Raw genomic sequence first — 19,312 nt, 5'->3', positions numbered from 1 at the left:
CGCTGTCCATCTAATCTGACTGAGCTGGAGCTGTTTTGCAAAGAAGAATGGGCAAGGATTTCAGTCTGTAGATGTGCAAAGCTGGTAGAGACATACCCTAAAAGCCTGGCAGCTGTAATTGCAGCAAAAGGTGGTTCTACAAAGTATTGACTCAGGGGGCTGAATAATTACGCACACCCCACTTTGCAGTTATTTATTTGTAAAAAATGTTTGGAATCATGTATGATTTTCGTTCCACTTCTCAAGTGTACACCACTTTGTATTGGTCTTTCACGTGGAATTCCAATAAAATTGATTCATATTTGTGGCTGTAATGTGACAAAATGTGGAAAAGTTCAAGGGGGCCGAATACTTTTGCAAGCCACTGTATATAAAAGTGCATAAAGTGTATGCATAACATTTTTGAGGTTCATAAAAAAAGTCATAGCATGAAAATATAATCAGTGGACACAGAATGTTAAGGATAAGCAACAATTTTAAATAACTTTTTTTTTTAACAGTACTTTAAAACAACAAAGGAGCACAAGTATCACTATAGGACTCGAAATGGTTTGTGGTTAGGCCAACTGCTTGCTTAATTAGGCAGTAACTGGGTCATAAAAAGCAAGTGGGTCTACCCAGATCCAAACATCATGTGCTCTGGTAAGAGAGCTCAAACATGCTGCATGCCTCATCCAAGCTGCCATCCATATCCAGCTGCTGCCAAAAGGACTTCTGTTTCTTCTGGAGCTCCTTGCGCACACACTTGGGACAAGGAACAGTTCTGACTTTGCAGTCTGTATGGAAAACTGCTCCACAATTTTCACACCTGCAAGTAAGAGCAAAGTCTTAAATACCTGAAACATCCTTTAAGAGTAACTAATATTTGTACATATGGCTTTGTACTTATATATACATGTAAAGAATCTTCAACTGTGCAATTTTATCTATTTCTAACAACGAGTCTTGTTCTACTACAGAATGTGTTTCATGTTTACAGCCAATATGGCTCATATTACAACATGTGAAGGAATGTAATAAGTCACAATCAGAAAAAAATGGAGACAAATAAGAATAAAAATTAGCATTTCGCTATGTAATATTGGTCATTAAATTGCACATTGCAATTGGCGTAATCTTTTGGAGCAAACTTTACAACTTTTTTCATTAAAGGGGACCTGTCACCCTAAGAAATTATTCCAAATTGTTTTCTATTGTGTTTGTCAAGCAAAATAAACTTCACTTACACTGGTTACAAAATTAGATGGTGAGGAGGGAGGGGAAATGTGAGTGAAGTGACATTTAAGAAGTAACTGCCCATATCTATGCCTAAGACATAGAGGCAGGGCAGGCAATATATGATTGATACTGGGATTTTAAAATGCCTTTATAATTGGAATGGATGCGTTAATAAAAGAATGACTTTGGGTTTCATGTTTAATTTGAAAAGGGCTTTTATTATACAGTTTTTATGTCTGGGTGACAGGTCCACTTTATGAAATTATATTACATACTCTGCACGCTGTCGCTACAATAATATTCCACTCTTGAAAGTGGTCACTAAACAGTTTACGCGTTCACAAAATCCATATTTGTTCGCACAGAGGCATACATTTTCAAATTCAACTTATTTTCCCATTGCAGACTTTTATTACATTCTCCCCAATGGTGTCTTGTACCAATATATAAAGTTTTGCATCATATCTTTGTTAATGATTTCTTTACTATGATATGGCAAGAGCTGAAATATGCAGGAAAGTTATCTGGAAACTTTTTTTTACTAAAGGGACAAAGTTTTTCTTTGGTTCTGTAACCCATAGAATCCAGAGAGATTTTGCTGCTGCAGAATAAATACTGCTTCTGATTGCAGAGCAAACTTTGCCCTGTTACATGGCCCTCTGTATCAACTGTATGTCATTAACAATAATACAGCAGCCGTGTTAGTTACACATAACTGATTAGTATATGTTGGTCATGATATTCTACCAGCATTGCTTCCCTTAAAGGAATACTGTCATGAGAAAACATGTTTTTTTCAAAACTCATCAGTTAATAGAGCACAAAAACACAAATTTTGAAATTTCACATGGGACTAGCCATATTCATTTCCCAGGCTACTACAGCCATGTGACCTATGCTCTGAAAACCTTGAGTCTCACTTTACGGCTGCGCTGCAAGTTGGAGTGATACCACCCCCTTACAAGCAGCTGATCAGCAGAACAATGGGAAGGTAGCAAGATAGCAGCTCCCAGTAGATCAGATTAGCACTCAATAGTAATAAATTCAAGTCTGGCTTGGGACTCCTCCAGTTACATGAGAGTAGTAGAAACACCGGAATAAAATTTTAAATGGTATAGGTCAGGGGTCCCCAACCGCCGGGCCGCGGACCAGTTCCGGGCCGTGGACAGCAGGGCAGTGGGCCGCAGCGCACCCCCCCTCCCCAGCGCGTCGCATGTATTACGCGGCGCGCCCCGCCCCCCTTGGTCCGTGGGAAAAAAAATTTGCCTCCTACCGGGCCGTGCTACAGAAAAGGTTGGGAAGCCCTGGTATAGGTAATTATTTGCTAAGTAAACAGTGTAATTTATAAATAAAACGTATACCATAAAAATCATGACAGAATTCCTTTAAATAGTCATTCATAATATGGGAAAACTGCAGGTAGGGTTGCCACCTCTGCCGATGTTTGTAGCCTGGGCAGGGGATGGGCAGTTATATCACAGGAGTGGGGAAGAGGCGAGGCCGTGACATCACAGGAGTGGGGAAGGGAATTGTGATGCAACTGGGCATTGCAGGGGCAGGGCTGTGATGCCATTGGGCGGGGCTACAACACGGCACTGAGCTGTCCAAGTCAAAACCGGAGAGGTGGCAACTTGGGATGGGCGAAAAAATTAACAGTGCAACAGTAAAATTCGCCACGCGTCTCTCCCTTTGACGAGGGTATCGATTTCTATGATGCACACATTAAAAAAAACACCACATGGTGAATTTTACTGGTGCCCGGCAAATTTTTTCACCAATCCGTAGTTGCCAAACTACACGTGTCAAAAGCCGACGCCCACGTCAAAGGAAGTGACACACAGCGAATTTTACTGACGTTCTGCAAATTTTTTCACCACGCAAATTATTTTGCCCATCCCTAGTGGCAACCTTAACTGAAGGCCACTTTAGACTAATAATGCAAGGGAGGGTCGCTCCTGCCATGAGGCAAAATGAGAATTTTGCCTTAGGTGGCAGTGAGCAGCCAGTTACCAAGGGCAGCAAAACGCAGCCAAAATGAAAATTTGGCTCTGCTAGTGCAGAAAAGTGCATTAGCACTCTCTACACTAGTGATGTGGCCCCTTTTGGAACCTGCTCCGATGCTAAAGCTGTAAGTGTGGGACGAGAGAGAGGGGGAGGCATCAGGTTGCTGCATCAGGAGGCAGCAGCCCCGAATTGACACTGCTGCAAGGGGCAAATATGGGACAGGCCAAGTACCTCTGAAAAATGTTTTTTTTTTTTATTTTAGCATTAAATGTACACATTTAATAGAAAAGATATTGCTGCCAGAATCAGCTACCCTTTTCATCACAGATTTTCTGAATGTATTCTAAATAGAGTTCGTGCTAATAAGATGTTAGATTGCAATTTTGGGATGTTAAACAGTGCAAACACATTATATCGTCTTACTAGGCAGGATGGAAAATACACAATACACAGTAATTGTCTACTCTGTTTAATGGAAAACAAATAGATGTTTGGCTAGTGTGAAGGCTAATGGACAACAAACAGATTTGCTTCACAAATCAGATATACAGACATGTCTTAAAAGCAGTTGAAAAAGCACGCTAGCTTTGCCAAGATTTCACTATTTATTGAGAATTAAATCTTCAATTATTTTTGGAGAAATTTCAATAATAAATTGATTAAAACTCAGTATGAACTACATTAGAACACAGCAGGCGAGCTAGGCAAAAAATAGTATAATGGATAATTATCTTACATTGCTATCGCTCTTATACAAAACAAAATTCAACAATGATCTGTGAAATATATATTTTACATACAGTAAACAAAACTAGTGCCATGTTTTTGCCACTTTGTACCCTGTCCAGCAGCCAAGACTTTGGGGGCAGATTGAAGGAAACTTGTAGGTGTCCCTCTCCTGTCCCCTAGCTTGCTGGTGGGCACAAAGTACAAAGCAGTTCTGCACCTTATTCTGGAATGGGTAGTGTTACTGGCCTGCGGCAGTGGGGTCACCTGCAAATAAATTTCAGTAGCAATCAGCAATCCTAATCTTTTTGGCCCTGCAATCCTTTAAAATGCAAAAGGGAACACAGTACTCTAGTATTTTACCACTGCATACACTTTTTTTTTTTACATTCAACATAAAGGACAAGTGTGAAATCTTTTGTACATTTCTGTACATAATCAGTATGATACGAGAAGAACAGCAAACCATTTAACAAATAAGGTGGGAACTAACTCATGATGTTAGAATTGCATTTATCAAACTAATTTAGCACAGTCTAAATGCAGCTGCACATGGCTTACTGCAGGTGGAATGACTAATAACTATAATATTGCTGGCAGCTTTGTGTTCTCTCACTGACACACCCTGGCTGTTGGCTAATATCTTCTGCTCACTCATAGCTCTTATCAATAGGCCTTGGTGCAACTGCCACATAAAATGGCTGAACAGCCCACAGCACCTGTTGTTTCAATACAAAGGTCTCTACCCAGAAAAGGAAATAAAAGATAAAGGTGAACAATTGCAAGATAATAACACAGGGACAAGAATAACAAGTCACAGATCTTGACATATTAACTTGAAGCCACTTGGCAAAAATGTAAGACATACTGCTTATCAAGCAGTCCTTGCATCAGCATTTGAAAGTAAACTTGGGTTTCCGTGTATAGGGAAACTATAGATAAAATGTGATTTATGATTCATAGGATACAGAAGTTGCACAATTTATTCCTAAATGAAAAATTGGAATGCCCTAAATGTAGATATTATAATTACATAATGATTGAATTAAAATGACTAATATTTATTATACATATTTAGACATCTCACCTAACGGCATGCTAAAACTATCATTTTAAAATGTCCCCTTGGCATGCTATAAGGAAATTAAAACATATCATACTAAGGACTGGGATCCATTATGTGGAAAAGCAGTATCCATAAAGGTCATCTCCTACAGACCTAAAGTATGCAGATCCAAATTATGGAAATACCTCTTATCTGGAAAACCCCAGGTCCTGAGCATTCTGGGTAACAGATCCCATACCTGCATATTGCTGTTCCTTCAGGTAATTTGTTGCTATATTTGTTGCAGATATTGAGTTGCTACAGATGATCACAGTAAGGGTCATTTATAAGTACTGGCAAAATCACACCTGAGCAATAACCAATAGTTTTCATTGTTCTACTTGCAATTGGCTTAAAAAAGCTAACCAGAGATTGCTATGGGTTACTGCCTAGGTGCAAATTTGCCCAGACTTTTTAAATGAGGAAGTGTCTTTCTTTTATAATCATTCCGTATTAGACTCAGCTTCCCGGCATTGACTGCTTGACTCTTTTCTCTAACTCTGTGCTTGTTTGTGGTGAGAGAAGAAAGTTTTTGAAAACCATAAAAATAAACAGTGAAGACCAATTGCAAAGATATGAGGAATAGCACATACTCTAAAACATACTGGCCCTGTCTCAAGCCTTTCACAGACTAAGTTGGAAAGCAAATTAGTCTGCACATCATGATCTCTTGCTTATGCAATATACAGTTCACCACTAAATAACTAACCAGGAGGGTAAGGACCTTGGTTCAGTTGACAGTGGGGATTTTTATTATCTTTATGCTAAATTGAAATACGCTCTAGAAGGGGTAGTAGTAGTCATGTACTCGGTCTAGTAAGTAATGGGTGAGGGTAGTTCACTTTGCACTCAGTAACTGTGGTGAGAATATAGTTTGGGAGGTTCAACTTATGTAGAAAGTACTGATGTTGTTGACTTGATGTTGTCACAAAGCCAAGTTATATTTTACCGCCTTAAGCAGAAGAGCAGAATGGTAACACTATGTAATAAAAAGTCAGTAAAAGTGTGGAAATGCACTTTGAAAGTTGCATACAATATAAGTTACGTAGTAACTATGCAAATATAATCAAAATGAGGGTATGTAAGTTCAAGTGCTGCATAAAAGAATACTTAAGAACATAGGTTCTTAAGAGCTGGCACAGTGGTTGTATTTGGGCACCAGATCTGTTTGCTGTGGCGACAGAGAAGTGTGTAATCCTCTGTGTGACCACACGGTTTTAAAATGTGGTGGCATCAAGATGATTTATCCAATCACCTAGCAACTGAACTCTCACAAGACTGTAAACGCTGTGTGAGTAAAAAATGATGAAGGCTCCATGCTGCTTCCAGCTATTCACTCACAGTAATTGGATAAACTGGCAGGAGGGCCCACATGTGTAAGCCTGCATGTAACTGAAGTGATATAGTAAAGTGGACACACAGTGGTGCAACCCAGAGCAGGAAACCCAGGCATGCAGTAACTGCACGATCTACAGTGGATATAAAAAGTCTACACACCCCTGATATGTCATGTTCCTGTGCTGTACAAAAATGAGACAAAGATAAATCACTTCAGAACTTTTCCCACCTTTAATGTGACCTATAAACTGTACCACTCAATTGAAAAACAAACTGAAATCTTTTAGGTGGAGGGAAGAAAACCAAAAAAACTAAAATAATGTGGTTGCATAAGTGTGCACACCCTCTTCTAACTAGGATGTAGCTGTGTTCAGAATTAAGCAATCACATTCAAAATCATGTTAAATGGGAGTCAGCATACACCTGCCATCATTTAAAGTGCCTCTGATTAACCCCAAATAAAGTTTAGCTGCTCTAGTTGGTCTTTCCTGACATTTTTTTATTTGCATCCCACAGCAAAAGCCATGGTCCCCAGAGAGCTTCCAAAGCATCAGAGGGATCTCATTGTTAAAAGATATCAGTCAGGAGAAGGGTACAAAAGAATTTCCAAGGCATTAGATATACCATGGAACACAGTGAAGACAGTCATCATCAAGTGGAGAGAATATGGCACAACAGTGACATTACCAAGAACTGGACGTCCCTCCAAAATTGATGAAAAGACGAGAAGAAAACTGGTCAGGGAGGCTACCAAGAGGCCTACAGCAACATTAAAGGAGCTGCAGGTGTTCTGTCTCAGCATCAGTTGTACCTGCCACAAGCCCTGTGTAGACCCAGTCTGTGAGGATGAGTGCAGCAGGTTGAATGATCACCTTAACAGATAGCTTACTCAATGAATAAAGACTCCAGAGGTGTTTTCCAATGCTTCTTTATGCTTCAAGGTAGCAAGGGTATAAACATAGAGACTTTTTCATAGGTAAATTTCTAATGAAGATACACAGCTTACATACACTGCAGTCTCTTCATAACACACTCAACAAAAAGGGCAGTTACAACAACAAAATGGAGGGCGGGAGCAACCATCCAGCAAGAAACAGCAGGGGTGAATGGATGATACCAAATAACATTATAACAATAACATATAATAACAACTGCTAGGCAGTAAAAGCTGCGTGGCAGCACAGCAGGGATATCTGGCAAGTACTGGCTGTGTGGTACATGTGACAACAATCTCCCGTATTCTTCATATCTGGACTATGGGATAGAGTGGCAAGACGAAAGCCTTTTCTTACGAAGAAAAACATCCAAGCCAGGCTACATTTTGCAAAAACACATCTGAAGTCTCCCAAAAGCATGTAGGAAAAGGTGTTATGGTCTGATGAAACCAAGGTTGAACTTTTTGGCCATAATTCCAAAAAATATGTTTGGCACAAAAACAATACTGCACATCACCAAAAGAACACCATACCCACAGTGAAGCATGGTGGTGGCAGCATCATGCTTTGGGGAGGTTTTTCTTGAGCTGGAACTGGGGCCTTAGTTAAGATAGAGGGAATTATGAACAGTTCCAAATACCAGTCAATATTGGAACAAAACCTTCTGCTAGAAAGCTGAACATGAGGAGGAACTTCATCTTTCAGCATGACAATGACCCAAAGCATACATGCAAATCAACAAAGGAATGGCTTCACCGGAAGAAGATTAAAGTTTTGGTTATGGTAATCATACTGATAGCAGTAGCTATCTGCAAATTTTAGTGTTAATGCACATGTGTCTTCTACTATACCAAAGTGAACTAAACACAGCTTTTTGCAGGCAAAAACTTAATGTCTTTTAAGCAGGGCTGCCCATGCAGCGGTACCCCAAAGTAAATGTACAGCCATTTTTGCTGTAAGCAATCCTTAGAACCTCCACTAACCTATATTTTACTACTTTTACTGCTTTATATTAAACACTTCTAGCCTTGTTCTTTCATTCTACCTCTCTGCCATCTTTTTCTGTTTTTCATTTTACATATGTGAATCATTTGTATGTGAGTTTTCACAACTGTACAGGCCTTGACAAACAATTGATAATTTGGCATGGCAAGTAAAGGGTCCCTGCATGAATTTTGCACTTGGGATAGTATTGTTCTTTTTGGCTATTGGTAGCCTCTGTGTAGCATGGCAGCCTACAGGAGGCTGTATTTGGCAGTACAGATATGGGATCCATTATCCAGAAACCCATTATCCAGAAAGCTCTGAGTTACGGAAAGCCTGTCTCCCATACACTCCATTTTAATTGAATTCAGTTTTTTTAAATTGATTTCCTTTTTCTCTGTAATAATAAAACAGTACCTTATATTTGATCCCAACTAAGATATAATTAATCCTTTTTGGATTAAAAACAATCCTATTGGGTTTAATTCACATTTTATTGATTTTTGGATGGAGATCCAAATTACAGAAAATAACCCTTATCCGGAATACCCTTGGTCCTGAGCATTTTGGATAATGGGTCCTATACCTGTACCCTATTATTTTTTCTTCAAGCCAGGAATTCAAAAATAAGCACCTGCTTCGAGGCCACTGGGAGCAACATTCAATTGGTGAGCAACATGTTGCTTGCAAGCCACTGGTCTAAACATTCACATATTATATAGTCTATATATTGTATAATGACTGAGCATAAACATTTACAGGAGACAAGGCTTAGTTGTGCTTTCTGCAGAGAAATACCTATGGTTCACTTGGTTTGATGTTCTCTCAGTAATAAATCTGTCCCTAGTGTGCAGCAGACGTGAAACATGGATCTAGGGACTTCAGAATCCTTCACTTCACAATGGGACAAGGTTAAAGAGGAGCTGCATGAAACTGTTAACTTAAATTGGGGTTGGGAAATGGTTTGTACCATATAGATTTCTCCTCTGTGAAATCAGGTACGTCTGCGTAAAACAAATAAAACTAAATTCATTTATGTATTTTATAAGTTCAGGTGGTGTTTATTGACCTGCTTGAAATGAATAAGCTCAATAACAGTTTGTTTTCCCATTTTTTTTAGTAGCCTGAAAGCATGGTGCTCAACATTACAGAGAGACCCCTGACTGACTAAAACCCAGGTCTCAAGCATTGAGGATAACAGATCCCATACATCTATGTCACTAAATAGAAATTTATCTTGTTTTATTGCTGGGCAGGATATGACAGGATAGCAAAGCAGGGTTTTTTAAAAGCAACTAATTAGCTGTGCAGATTCTGTTTGCTTTGGAACCATTTACTAACAAAGGAATGTGTCATACTGATTAAGTGAGACCTGGGGTATGTGTGTGTGTGTACTGAGTCCCCCCGTGAGTGCATGAGCCAGGTATTCTCCCTGTTTGCTTAAGGCTGACAAAAATTAATGCACTGCAAACAAGAAGCAGGTAAAAGACTAGCCTATGTAGTGGGACAATAATGTGTTGTTCCCTTCTCTGTCTCCCACCTTTCCCCCATAGAAGAAAAATGAGCTGTCTAAAGCTGGACCATCTTTTCCAGTCTGAAAAATGGCAAACAGAGGCACCTGAAACTTTTTTTCTCCCGTTGACATGGTAGATATTTCTCAGGAGAAAAATACTGTTTGCACAAGTGGGACTTACCTTAATGGGGCTTTGCTGGGATCTTCACAGTCACAGGAAACATTCCCCCTTTTTCCATTGTTTAACCCAGTGCAATAAAAAATTCAAATTTATGCTGAATAACATTTTTTGAAAAAAATTCTTGTACATGTATCCAGCATGCTTGTTATCTGGGATCTTCTGGATAAGGGATCTTTTGTAATTTGGGTCACCATACTTTAAATCTGCTAAAAACCATTTAAATGTTACATAAACTCAATAGGAATTTTTTAAATCCAATGTGGATTTATGCATCTTAGTTACGATGAGGTACTGTTTTATTATTATAGAGAAAAGCTAAAATAACTTTCAAAAATGGACTCTCTGGGATTGGCCTTACCATAAATTGAAGCTTTCTGGATAGTGGGTTTCCAGATACGGGAACACATACCTGTACAGATCAATTTGTGAAGCCTATGGGCATAAGTTGAATAAACAAAGCAAATGTTTTCTAAGGGCTCTGGCACACGGGGGAGATTAGTCGCCCGCGACAAAACTCCCTGTTCGCGGGCGACTAATCTCGCAAGTCTTTTTCGGCGATTTCGGGAAATCGCGCTGCCGCGTGTGCCATCCCGCCGGCGACTTACATGTTCGCCGGCGGGATGGCGGGTCATGGCAACTCGGGGAGATTAGTCGCCCGCGAACAGGGAGTTTTGTCGCGGGCGACTAATCTCCCCCGTGTGCCAGAGCCCTAAATGCTTACAATTTACCCCCCAAAAGATCAACAATCACAATCTTATCCCTGTTGTTCGTTTTTTGTTAAATAAAGAAATGGTGGTGATCAGTCTAAATAAAGACATTACTTCATTTAGAAACAAAAGAATTTCAAATTGAATGCAATGTTTTAACAGGGTATATTCAGCATGAACATAGCATGCCTTTTCAGTTCTTAGAGCATGCAGAATATCCATGTCAGCACTGGACAAATATTGGATTTCTGGTTAGGCTTACAAGTCTTGTTGGTGGAGCTTTTTAGGAAAAATGTCTCTCTTTGTGTTTTTCTTGTTTCATTGAACTGGGCAGCTGAGACAAAGCAGATATGCTGTTAATGAAACTAGTGCATGTGTTTATTTAAAGCTTGAACCTCCCTTAATGCTGCTATAGGTCACACACATAATATATACATTTCCAAGCCACAGTTAAGCATTACCATTCCACTAGTATGAACCCTTTCTTTAGCTAACTGGGCATTTTGCTTTGTTTTTTTCTGACACATTTTATATATTGCAGCTGAATAATGCTTACCATTTTAGGGTAGCCAACATTAAGACCATCTCTTGTACAAGAGGAAATTGAGTAACATGCATCTATGTATTTGCAATCTACTCAACCATAATTATGTGGATAGACAATGGAGTGCACAAAACCTAAAAAAATAAAAAATGTGGGAATTTGCAGCAGACAATCCTCATTTCAGATGAAAAACAGCAATGTGCCACTATCTGTATATCAGCAATACAGCATTCATTATTATAGGGATAGATAATGAAATATAGAACAACCCAAATGCAGGTCAAATAACCTGTCTTTATATGCAAGACAAGAATGGAGTCTGTTAACTCATACATTCCCATGCAGGAAAAACATACTGGAGGGCAATGGCAGTATGTGGCAGACTACGCTAGGAAATAAGGTATAAAGTAAACACATTTTTTTTTATCTTTATTCTTATATCTATTTTTTATCTTTATTTTTTATCTATTTTCTATGACTAGTAGATTTAAGCTGAGCCAAACACGCAGAGATTAACATTGGTCCGAGGACCTGAGAAGTCAGATTTGGCCTACAACTTAAGGCCCCCATACACGGGCCGATAGAAGCTGCCGATATCGGTCCCTTGGACCGACTCGGCAGCTTATCGGGCCGTGTATGGGCAGAAACGAGGGGCCTGGCCGACCGATATCTGGCCTGAAATTGGGCAGATATCGATCGGCCAGGTTAGAAAATCCAGTCGGATCGGGGACTGCATCGGCTCGTTGATGCGGTCCCCGAACAGACTGTCCCATTGCCGCGTGCAGAATTCGATCGTTTGGCCCCAGGGCCAAACGATCGGATTCGCCTATATGCCTCCCCGATATCGCCACCCGTAAGTGGCTTTGCCATAAATAATATCAGTCAGGGGGTTCAAAAAAATCTATCAGCACAACTGGGTCCTCAACAGAATTATTCCTGATTAATATCTCCCTGCACCCGGTGCAAGCCAATAAATTACCACAACATTCAGTGACCAAGCATGCATCCAATATAGGACCAAGTATGGACTGCCCCTGGAATTCTTAACCCTTTAAGTGCCAAGGGACGTAGATTCTACGTCCCAGGTACCAAGGGACCAAAGTGCCATGGGACGTAGAATCTACGTCCAATGGCACTGTCGGCTTTACAAGCGCTGCGCTCGCTTTTAAAGCAGCGCAGCGCTTGTAAAGCCTGCACAACCCCCTAGGCAACGAGCGAATGAACACATACTTACAGATCCGGTCCCCGAGCCGCACCGATCCGGTCCCTCAGCCAATGACAGCAGTGGACACGCATTGATGACGTGTCCACTGCTGTCCCTTTAAATGTCGCCGCCCCCGCGTCGCCTCTTCACTCCTGCTGAGCACATGTGACTGCTGGAGCCCCCCTGCTGCCTTCCTGCTGCCTTCCTGCTGGATTGGTCGCCCTGATTGCCTGCCTGCATTGTGTGAGCTGAACTACAACTCTCTAACCACTGTTTATTTTGCTTATTTCTATCTCAACTGTCTAAAAATTTTTTTTATTTTTTTTTTTCCATTTCTTCTTCTATCTTTGTCATTATTACACTTTTACACACATACACACTTATTTACAACTTTCCCAAGCACACACAGACACTTACACACACACTTACACTTAGAAAAAAAAAAAAAAAAAAAAAAAAAAAATCTTTCTTTCTTTTCTTTTCTTTCTTTCTTTGCTTTCTTTGGCAGTCTTTTTTTTACTAAAACTTTATTTCTGATCTTGCTCTATAATTATCTGATTTATTTGGTTGCATTTTAGTGTTTTTTTGGCATTTTCATAATTGATTTCTGTTTTTGAATTATTCTATTGCACTGTAACTTTTTTATTGCTATTGGGTGCTGAATTTGCAGTGACGTTGGTGGATCCAGGGCTCTGGCCACTGATTTCATTGCAATAATTGTTCTTCTGTTGGTTTGAGTGGTTTTATTTGAATTTACTGATTTTATGGTGTTTTATCTTTGCATTGTTCTTTATTGTGTATTTAGTGCCCCTAAAAGGTTGCTTTTGCAGTGACGTTGGTGGATCCAGGGCTCTGGCCACTGATTTCATTGCAATAATTGTTCTTCTGTTGGTTTGAGTGGTTTTATTTGAATTTACTGATTTTATGGTGTTTTATCTTTGCATTGTTCTTTATTGTGTATTTAGTGCCCCTAAAAGGTTGCTTTTGCAGTGACGTTGGTGGATCCAGGGCTCTGACCACCGATTTCATTGCAATTATTGTTCTTTTGTAGGTTTGGGTGGTTTTATTTGAATTTACTGATTTTATGGTGTTTTATCTTTGCATTGTTCTTTATTGTGTATTTAGTGCCCCTAAAAGGTTGCTTTTGCAGTGACATTGGTGGATCCAGGGCTCTGACCACTGATTTCATTGCAATTATTGTTCTTTTGTAGGTTTGGGTGGTTTTATTTGAATTTACTGATTTTATGGTGTTTTATCTTTGCATTGTTCTTTATTGTGTATTTAGTGCCCCTAAAAGGTTGCTTTTGCAGTGACATTGGTGGATCCAGGGCTCTGACCACCGATTTCATTGCAATTATTGTTCTTTTGTTGGTTTGGGTGGTTTTATTTGAATTTACTGATTTTATGGTGTTTTATCTTTGCATTGTTCTTTATTGTGTATTTAGTGCCCCTAAAAGGTTGCTTTTGCAGTGACATTGGTGGATCCAGGGCTCTGACCACCGATTTCATTGTAATTATTGTTCTTTGATTGCTTTTAGTGGTTTTATTCCATTTGGTTTCAGTTGTTCTAGAAAGATCCAGAGGTGCTAAGTTCAGATTGTTCTAGTAGTTTCTATTGCCAAAGGTTAACTCCTGGTCATCCCTTGCTGGCTTGAGTTTATCAAAAGGTTACAGTGAGGTTTTTTTTTTCTAGCTTCTCCTATTACAAGTGCTGTCTTGCTTGCTGCTTTTTTTTTTTTTTTTTTTTTTTTGCTTGCTTGTTTTCACTTTGCCTGCTGATTGCTAGATTTGCAGTTGTCGGTATATTTCTGGCACAATGGCCAAACGGTTTTACAGCACCGAGGAAGCTGCTAGGTATTGCATGGACTCCAGCTCAGAAGAATTTAGCGATTCTGGGTCTGAGTATGTTCCATCTGACCACTCTACTGAGGAATCAGAGATAGACGATAGTGACACGGTTAGCGCAGAGGTTAGTAGTGGTGGCACGCTTACTGCTGAAGAGGCAGAGGCTGGTGGTAGTGCCCAAGATGTACCCATGGAAGTAGAAGAGGGTGAGGGTAGCACTGATGCAGCAGTTGGAGAGCCTGCGTGGGGGCCTCCCTGTAATTATGTCCCTGAAATTCCCCCTTTCACTGCAGTCCCTGGCCTCAGTGTGGACACCACTAATTTTGAAATTATAGATTTTTTTAATCTCTATATTACAGAGGCCATCCTACAGGACATGGTCCGTTACACAAATTTGTATGCTGAGCAGTATCTTGCCAGCAACCCTTTACCGGGTTTTTCAAGAGCCCAGGCATGGTATCCCACAAATATAAACGAAATAAAAAGATTCCTGGCTCTTACATTGGCAATGGGACTCGTAGAACGTAATTCTTTAGCTTCCTACTGGGATACCAATACAGTCCTTTCCATCCCTCTTTTTTCAGCCGTTATGCCAAGAAACCGTTATCAAATTTTATTGCGGTTTCTTCACTTTAACGACAACACAACGGCTGTTGCCCCTAATGAGCCCGGTTATGACAGGCTTTATAAATTGAGGCCCCTTATAGATAGCCTGTCTCAGCGCTTCGCAGAGGTTTACACCCCCTCCCAAAATGTCTGTGTTGATGAGTCCCTTTTGCTCTTCAAAGGGCGCCTAAAATTTCGCCAATATATCCCAAGTAAGCGTTCTCGCTATGGGATGAAATTTTACAAACTCTGTGAAAGCAGCACGGGCTACACTAGTTATTTCATGCTGTATGAGGGAAAGGACACTAATTTGGACCCCCCCGGTTGTCCCACTGACTTGACTACCAGTGGTAAAATTGTTTGGGAGCTCATAACTCCACTGCTGGGCCGAGGTTACCACTTATACGTGGATAACTTTTACACAAGCATCCCTTTATTTAGAGCCCTAAATTCTTTGGACACCCCAGCCTGCGGCACAGTCAACCGTAACCGCAAAGGACTGCCCAGGGAATTGCTGGATAAGAAACTGAAGCGTGGAGAAGTACATGCTCTAAGAAGCAATGAGCTCTTGGCCATAAAATATTCAGACACCAAAGTTGTTTTTATGCTTACTACTATCCACGATGAGACCATGATTGTCCAACACAGAAGTGGCGGTAGGCCCTCAAAAACAAAGCCACTGTGTAGTAAAGAATATAGTAAGCATATGGGTGGTGTTGATAAATCCGACCAAATACAACATTATTATAATGCCACCCGAAAAACCAGGGCCTGGTACAAAAAAGCAGCAATTTATATGATCCAAATGGCCCTTTATAATTCTTATGTCGTTTACAAGGCGGCAGTACCAGGCCCCAGATTGTCTTATTACAATTATTTGCTGCAGTTGCTCCCTTCCTTGTTGTTTGGTGATGTAGAGGAGGTTCCTGACATGCCAGGTAATGACAATGTTGCCCGAATGGTGGGTAAGCATTTTATAGCACAAATTCCACCAACACCTAAAAAAACATATGCCCAGAGAAAATGTAAGGTTTGCCGTTCCAAGGGTGTTAGGCGAGATGTCCGGTATTATTGTCCCAAGTGTCCTAGCAAGCCTGCTTTGTGTTTCCACCCATGTTTTGAAGTGTACCATACTGTGGTACACTATGAGAGGACTTGAATTTTGTGTTTTTATAGGTAGGTTATGGTTCTCTGGGTTTGTTGGTGGAATAAGGATTTAGCATATCAGAATAGTGAACTTGGCATGTTCTAGGTTTTTATGCACAAGGTTTCAGGACTCCAAACTTAGCTGTGCTGGCAAAGTGACGCTGTTTTTTATTTATTGAGTTTATCTATTCTGGCAGGTCCGTACTTTACTTATAACTAGGTTATAGATATATGTGATGAAAAGTTTGGTAAGGTGTGTCATATTGGCAAAAGTGTTGTTTTTTTTTTAGTAAAGTAGGGATTTATGGTGTGTGATTTTGTTTTTTGCACAGGTTGTCAGAAAAACAAAGTGTGCTTGTAGCTTGTGGTTGTTTAGACTTGTTCTTGGGCATTCAGATTTTTGTGTTTGAGCTATGGTTATTCAGGCTAGTTGCAGTGTTTCTTTGGTTATGGGGTAGGACTTATATTGTGCTGTTGGTATAGCGAACTGAGGTGCTGGGTGACTGACAGGGCGCATGATAAAACTTGTGGTGTGTGATGAATCAATGAGATGTTTTTATCTCTAAAGCTGATGCCACAAGTCCTTTTACTGGCACCTCAAAAGCTTGCCTGTCAGCGCAGTTATCTGTGCATAGTTTTGTATATTACTTTGCATTTCTGGGCAGCATTTAACTACTGTAAGTGTAGGCCTTGAGTTTTTTGCAAAGGTTCTTGAGCACAGGATGACAGATACATTATGGTTTTTTGTGCTTGTAGTACAAATTGAATATCTACTGTATGTTCTGGTTAGGTTACACAAGTTGCAGTGGCTCTCTAAATATAAAAACTTTGCGTAATACTGGTGTGCCACTGGTGACTGCTGCACGGCACGTAATGGTGCACATAATTTTATCTCTGATGCTAATGCCCCAAGCTTTATTGTTGGCACCTAAATTCCTAACCTTTAGTGCAACTTCTAAGGACATTTGCATCATTTATGGGCCAAATTACTATGGATTTTTTGGCAAATATCCTTCTAAATGTGGTGCAGATTTTGTCATTTCTAAAGTAGTGTAGGAAGAAGCAAAAAACTGGTATCATAACACCACAGGAAAGATGGAACTCAAATCAAAGATGCTCCACAAAACAGAAATAGGTGAGTAAAGTACAATTTAGGGGTTTATTTGGGGGGGGGGGTAAAGTAAAAAACTGCAAGGGGTGCATAGAGTGCATTTTCAGGTTTGGCGGCCATGTACTTATGTGCAACCAGACATATGGGGTGTAATTTTATTCAGGGTAACTTGCTAATTGATACTGAGCAAGTTTTTTGATAGTTGCCGTTGAGATTTTGGGGAGAAATCTAACTTTATATTTTTTTTCAGACCAAGAATGGTGTCTCTAAATAGCTGAAGTTGTCTATTTTTAATCAATGTATAGTTTATATGGGTTTTTTTACAGTTAAGGGGCAATTTTGTCTGAAAAACTTTGAGATGTGCACATAAATTGCAGCCCCATTATTATGCATTGCCCCTGTTTTGGGGCATTTGGTGGCCACGTCTTTATGTGCACCCATACATATGGGGTATCGTTTTATTCAGGGGAACTTGCAGATTGATGTTTAGTAAGTTTTTGGTAGTTGCTATAGAGATTTTGGGGAGAAATCTAGGTTTGTATCTGTTTTTTCCTTGATTTCTGACCAAAGCACCGACTTCTGCAAGGGACTGCGGCCGCAATTTTCCATGTAGAAAGAGGAGAGTGGCGTCTCTGAATAGCTGATGGTGTGCACTTTTCAGAAATATATAGTTTGTGGGGGTTATTTTACAGGTATGGGGGGTTAACACTGAAAAACTGCAGGAAGTGCACATAGAGCTCAGTGAAATTGCCCTTTTGCATTGCCCCTGTTTTGGGGCATTTGGTGGCCACGTCTTTATGTGCACCCATACATATGGGGTATCGTTTTATTCAGGGGAACTTGCAAATTGATATTTAGTAAGTTTTTGGTAGTTGCCATAGAGATTTTGGGGAGAAATCTAGGTTTGTATCTGTTTTTTCCTTGATTTCTGACCAAAGCGCTGACTTCTGCAAGGGACTGCGGCCGCAATTTTCCATGTAGAAAGAGGAGAGTGGCGTCTCTGAATAGCTAATGGTGTGCACTTTTCAGAAATATATAGTTTGTGGGGGTTTTTTTACAGGTATGGGGGGTTAACACTGAAAAACTGCAGGAAGTGCACATAGAGCGCAGCCCCCAAAATTTCAACTGAAATTGCCCTTTTGCATTGCCCCTGTTTTGGGGCATTTGGTGGCCACGTCTTTATGTGCACCCATACATAGGGGGTATCGTTTTATTCAGGGGAACTTGCAGATTGATGTTTAGTAAGTTTTTGGTAGTTGCCATAGAGATTTTGGGGAGAAATCTAGGTTTGTATCTGTTTTTTCCTTGATTTCTGACCAAAGCGCTGACTTCTGCAAGGGACTGCGGCCGCAATTTTCCATGTAGAAAGAGGAGAGTGGCGTCTCTGAATAGCTAATGGTGTGCACTTTTCAGAAATATATAGTTTGTGGGGTTTTTTTTACAGGTATGGGGGGTTAACACTGAAAAACTGCAGGAAGTGCACATAGAGCGCAGCCCCCAAAATTTCAACTGAAATTGCCCTTTTGCATTGCCCCTGTTTTGGGGCATTTGGTGGCCACGTCTTTATGTGCACCCATACATAGGGGGTATCGTTTTATTCAGGGGAACTTGCAGATTGATGTTTAGTAAGTTTTTGGTAGTTGCCATGGAGATTTTGGGGAGAAATCTAGGTTTGTATCTGTTTTTTCCTTGATTTCTGACCAAAGCGCTGACTTCTGCAAGGAACTACGGCCACAATTTTCCATGTAGAAAGAGGAGAGTGGTGTCTCTGAATAGCTGAAGGTGTGCACTTTTCAGAAATATATAGTTTGTGAGGGTTATTTCACAATTAGGGGGGATTAACACTGAAAAACTGCAGGTAGTGCACATAGAGCGCAGCCCCCAAAATTTCTACTGAAATTGCCCTTTTGCATTGCCTCTGTTTTGGGGCATTTGGTGGCCACGTCTTTATGTGCACCCATACATATGGGGTATCGTTTTATTCAGGGGAACTTGCAGATTGATGTTTAGTAAGTTTTTGGTAGTTGCCATAGAGATTTTGGGGAGAAATCTAGGTTTGTATCTGTTTTTTCCTTGATTTCTGACCAAAGCGCTGACTTCTGCAAGGAACTACGGCCACAATTTTCCATGTAGAAAGAGGAGAGT

General features: G+C 40.3%; 1 protein-coding gene across 3 annotated transcripts in view; it reads right to left on the bottom strand.

The window, feature by feature from the left end:
• Positions 1–457: 457 nt before the first annotated feature.
• plekhm3 (pleckstrin homology domain containing M3) overlaps positions 458–19,312 on the bottom strand; it is a 104,323-nt gene continuing 85,468 nt past the window's right edge. For all 3 annotated transcript variants that reach the window (XM_002937114.5, XM_031893432.1, XM_031893431.1), the window contains exon 8: positions 458–808. In XM_002937114.5, the coding sequence (XP_002937160.2) occupies positions 631–808 (178 nt within the window). In that variant the 3' untranslated portion in view covers positions 458–630. The remainder of the gene's footprint in view (positions 809–19,312) is intronic.

This window comes from Xenopus tropicalis, chromosome 9, assembly GCF_000004195.4.
Source record: "Xenopus tropicalis strain Nigerian chromosome 9, UCB_Xtro_10.0, whole genome shotgun sequence".
NCBI lineage: Eukaryota > Metazoa > Chordata > Amphibia > Anura > Pipidae > Xenopus > Xenopus tropicalis.
This window is presented reverse-complemented; position numbering and strand designations above follow the sequence as displayed.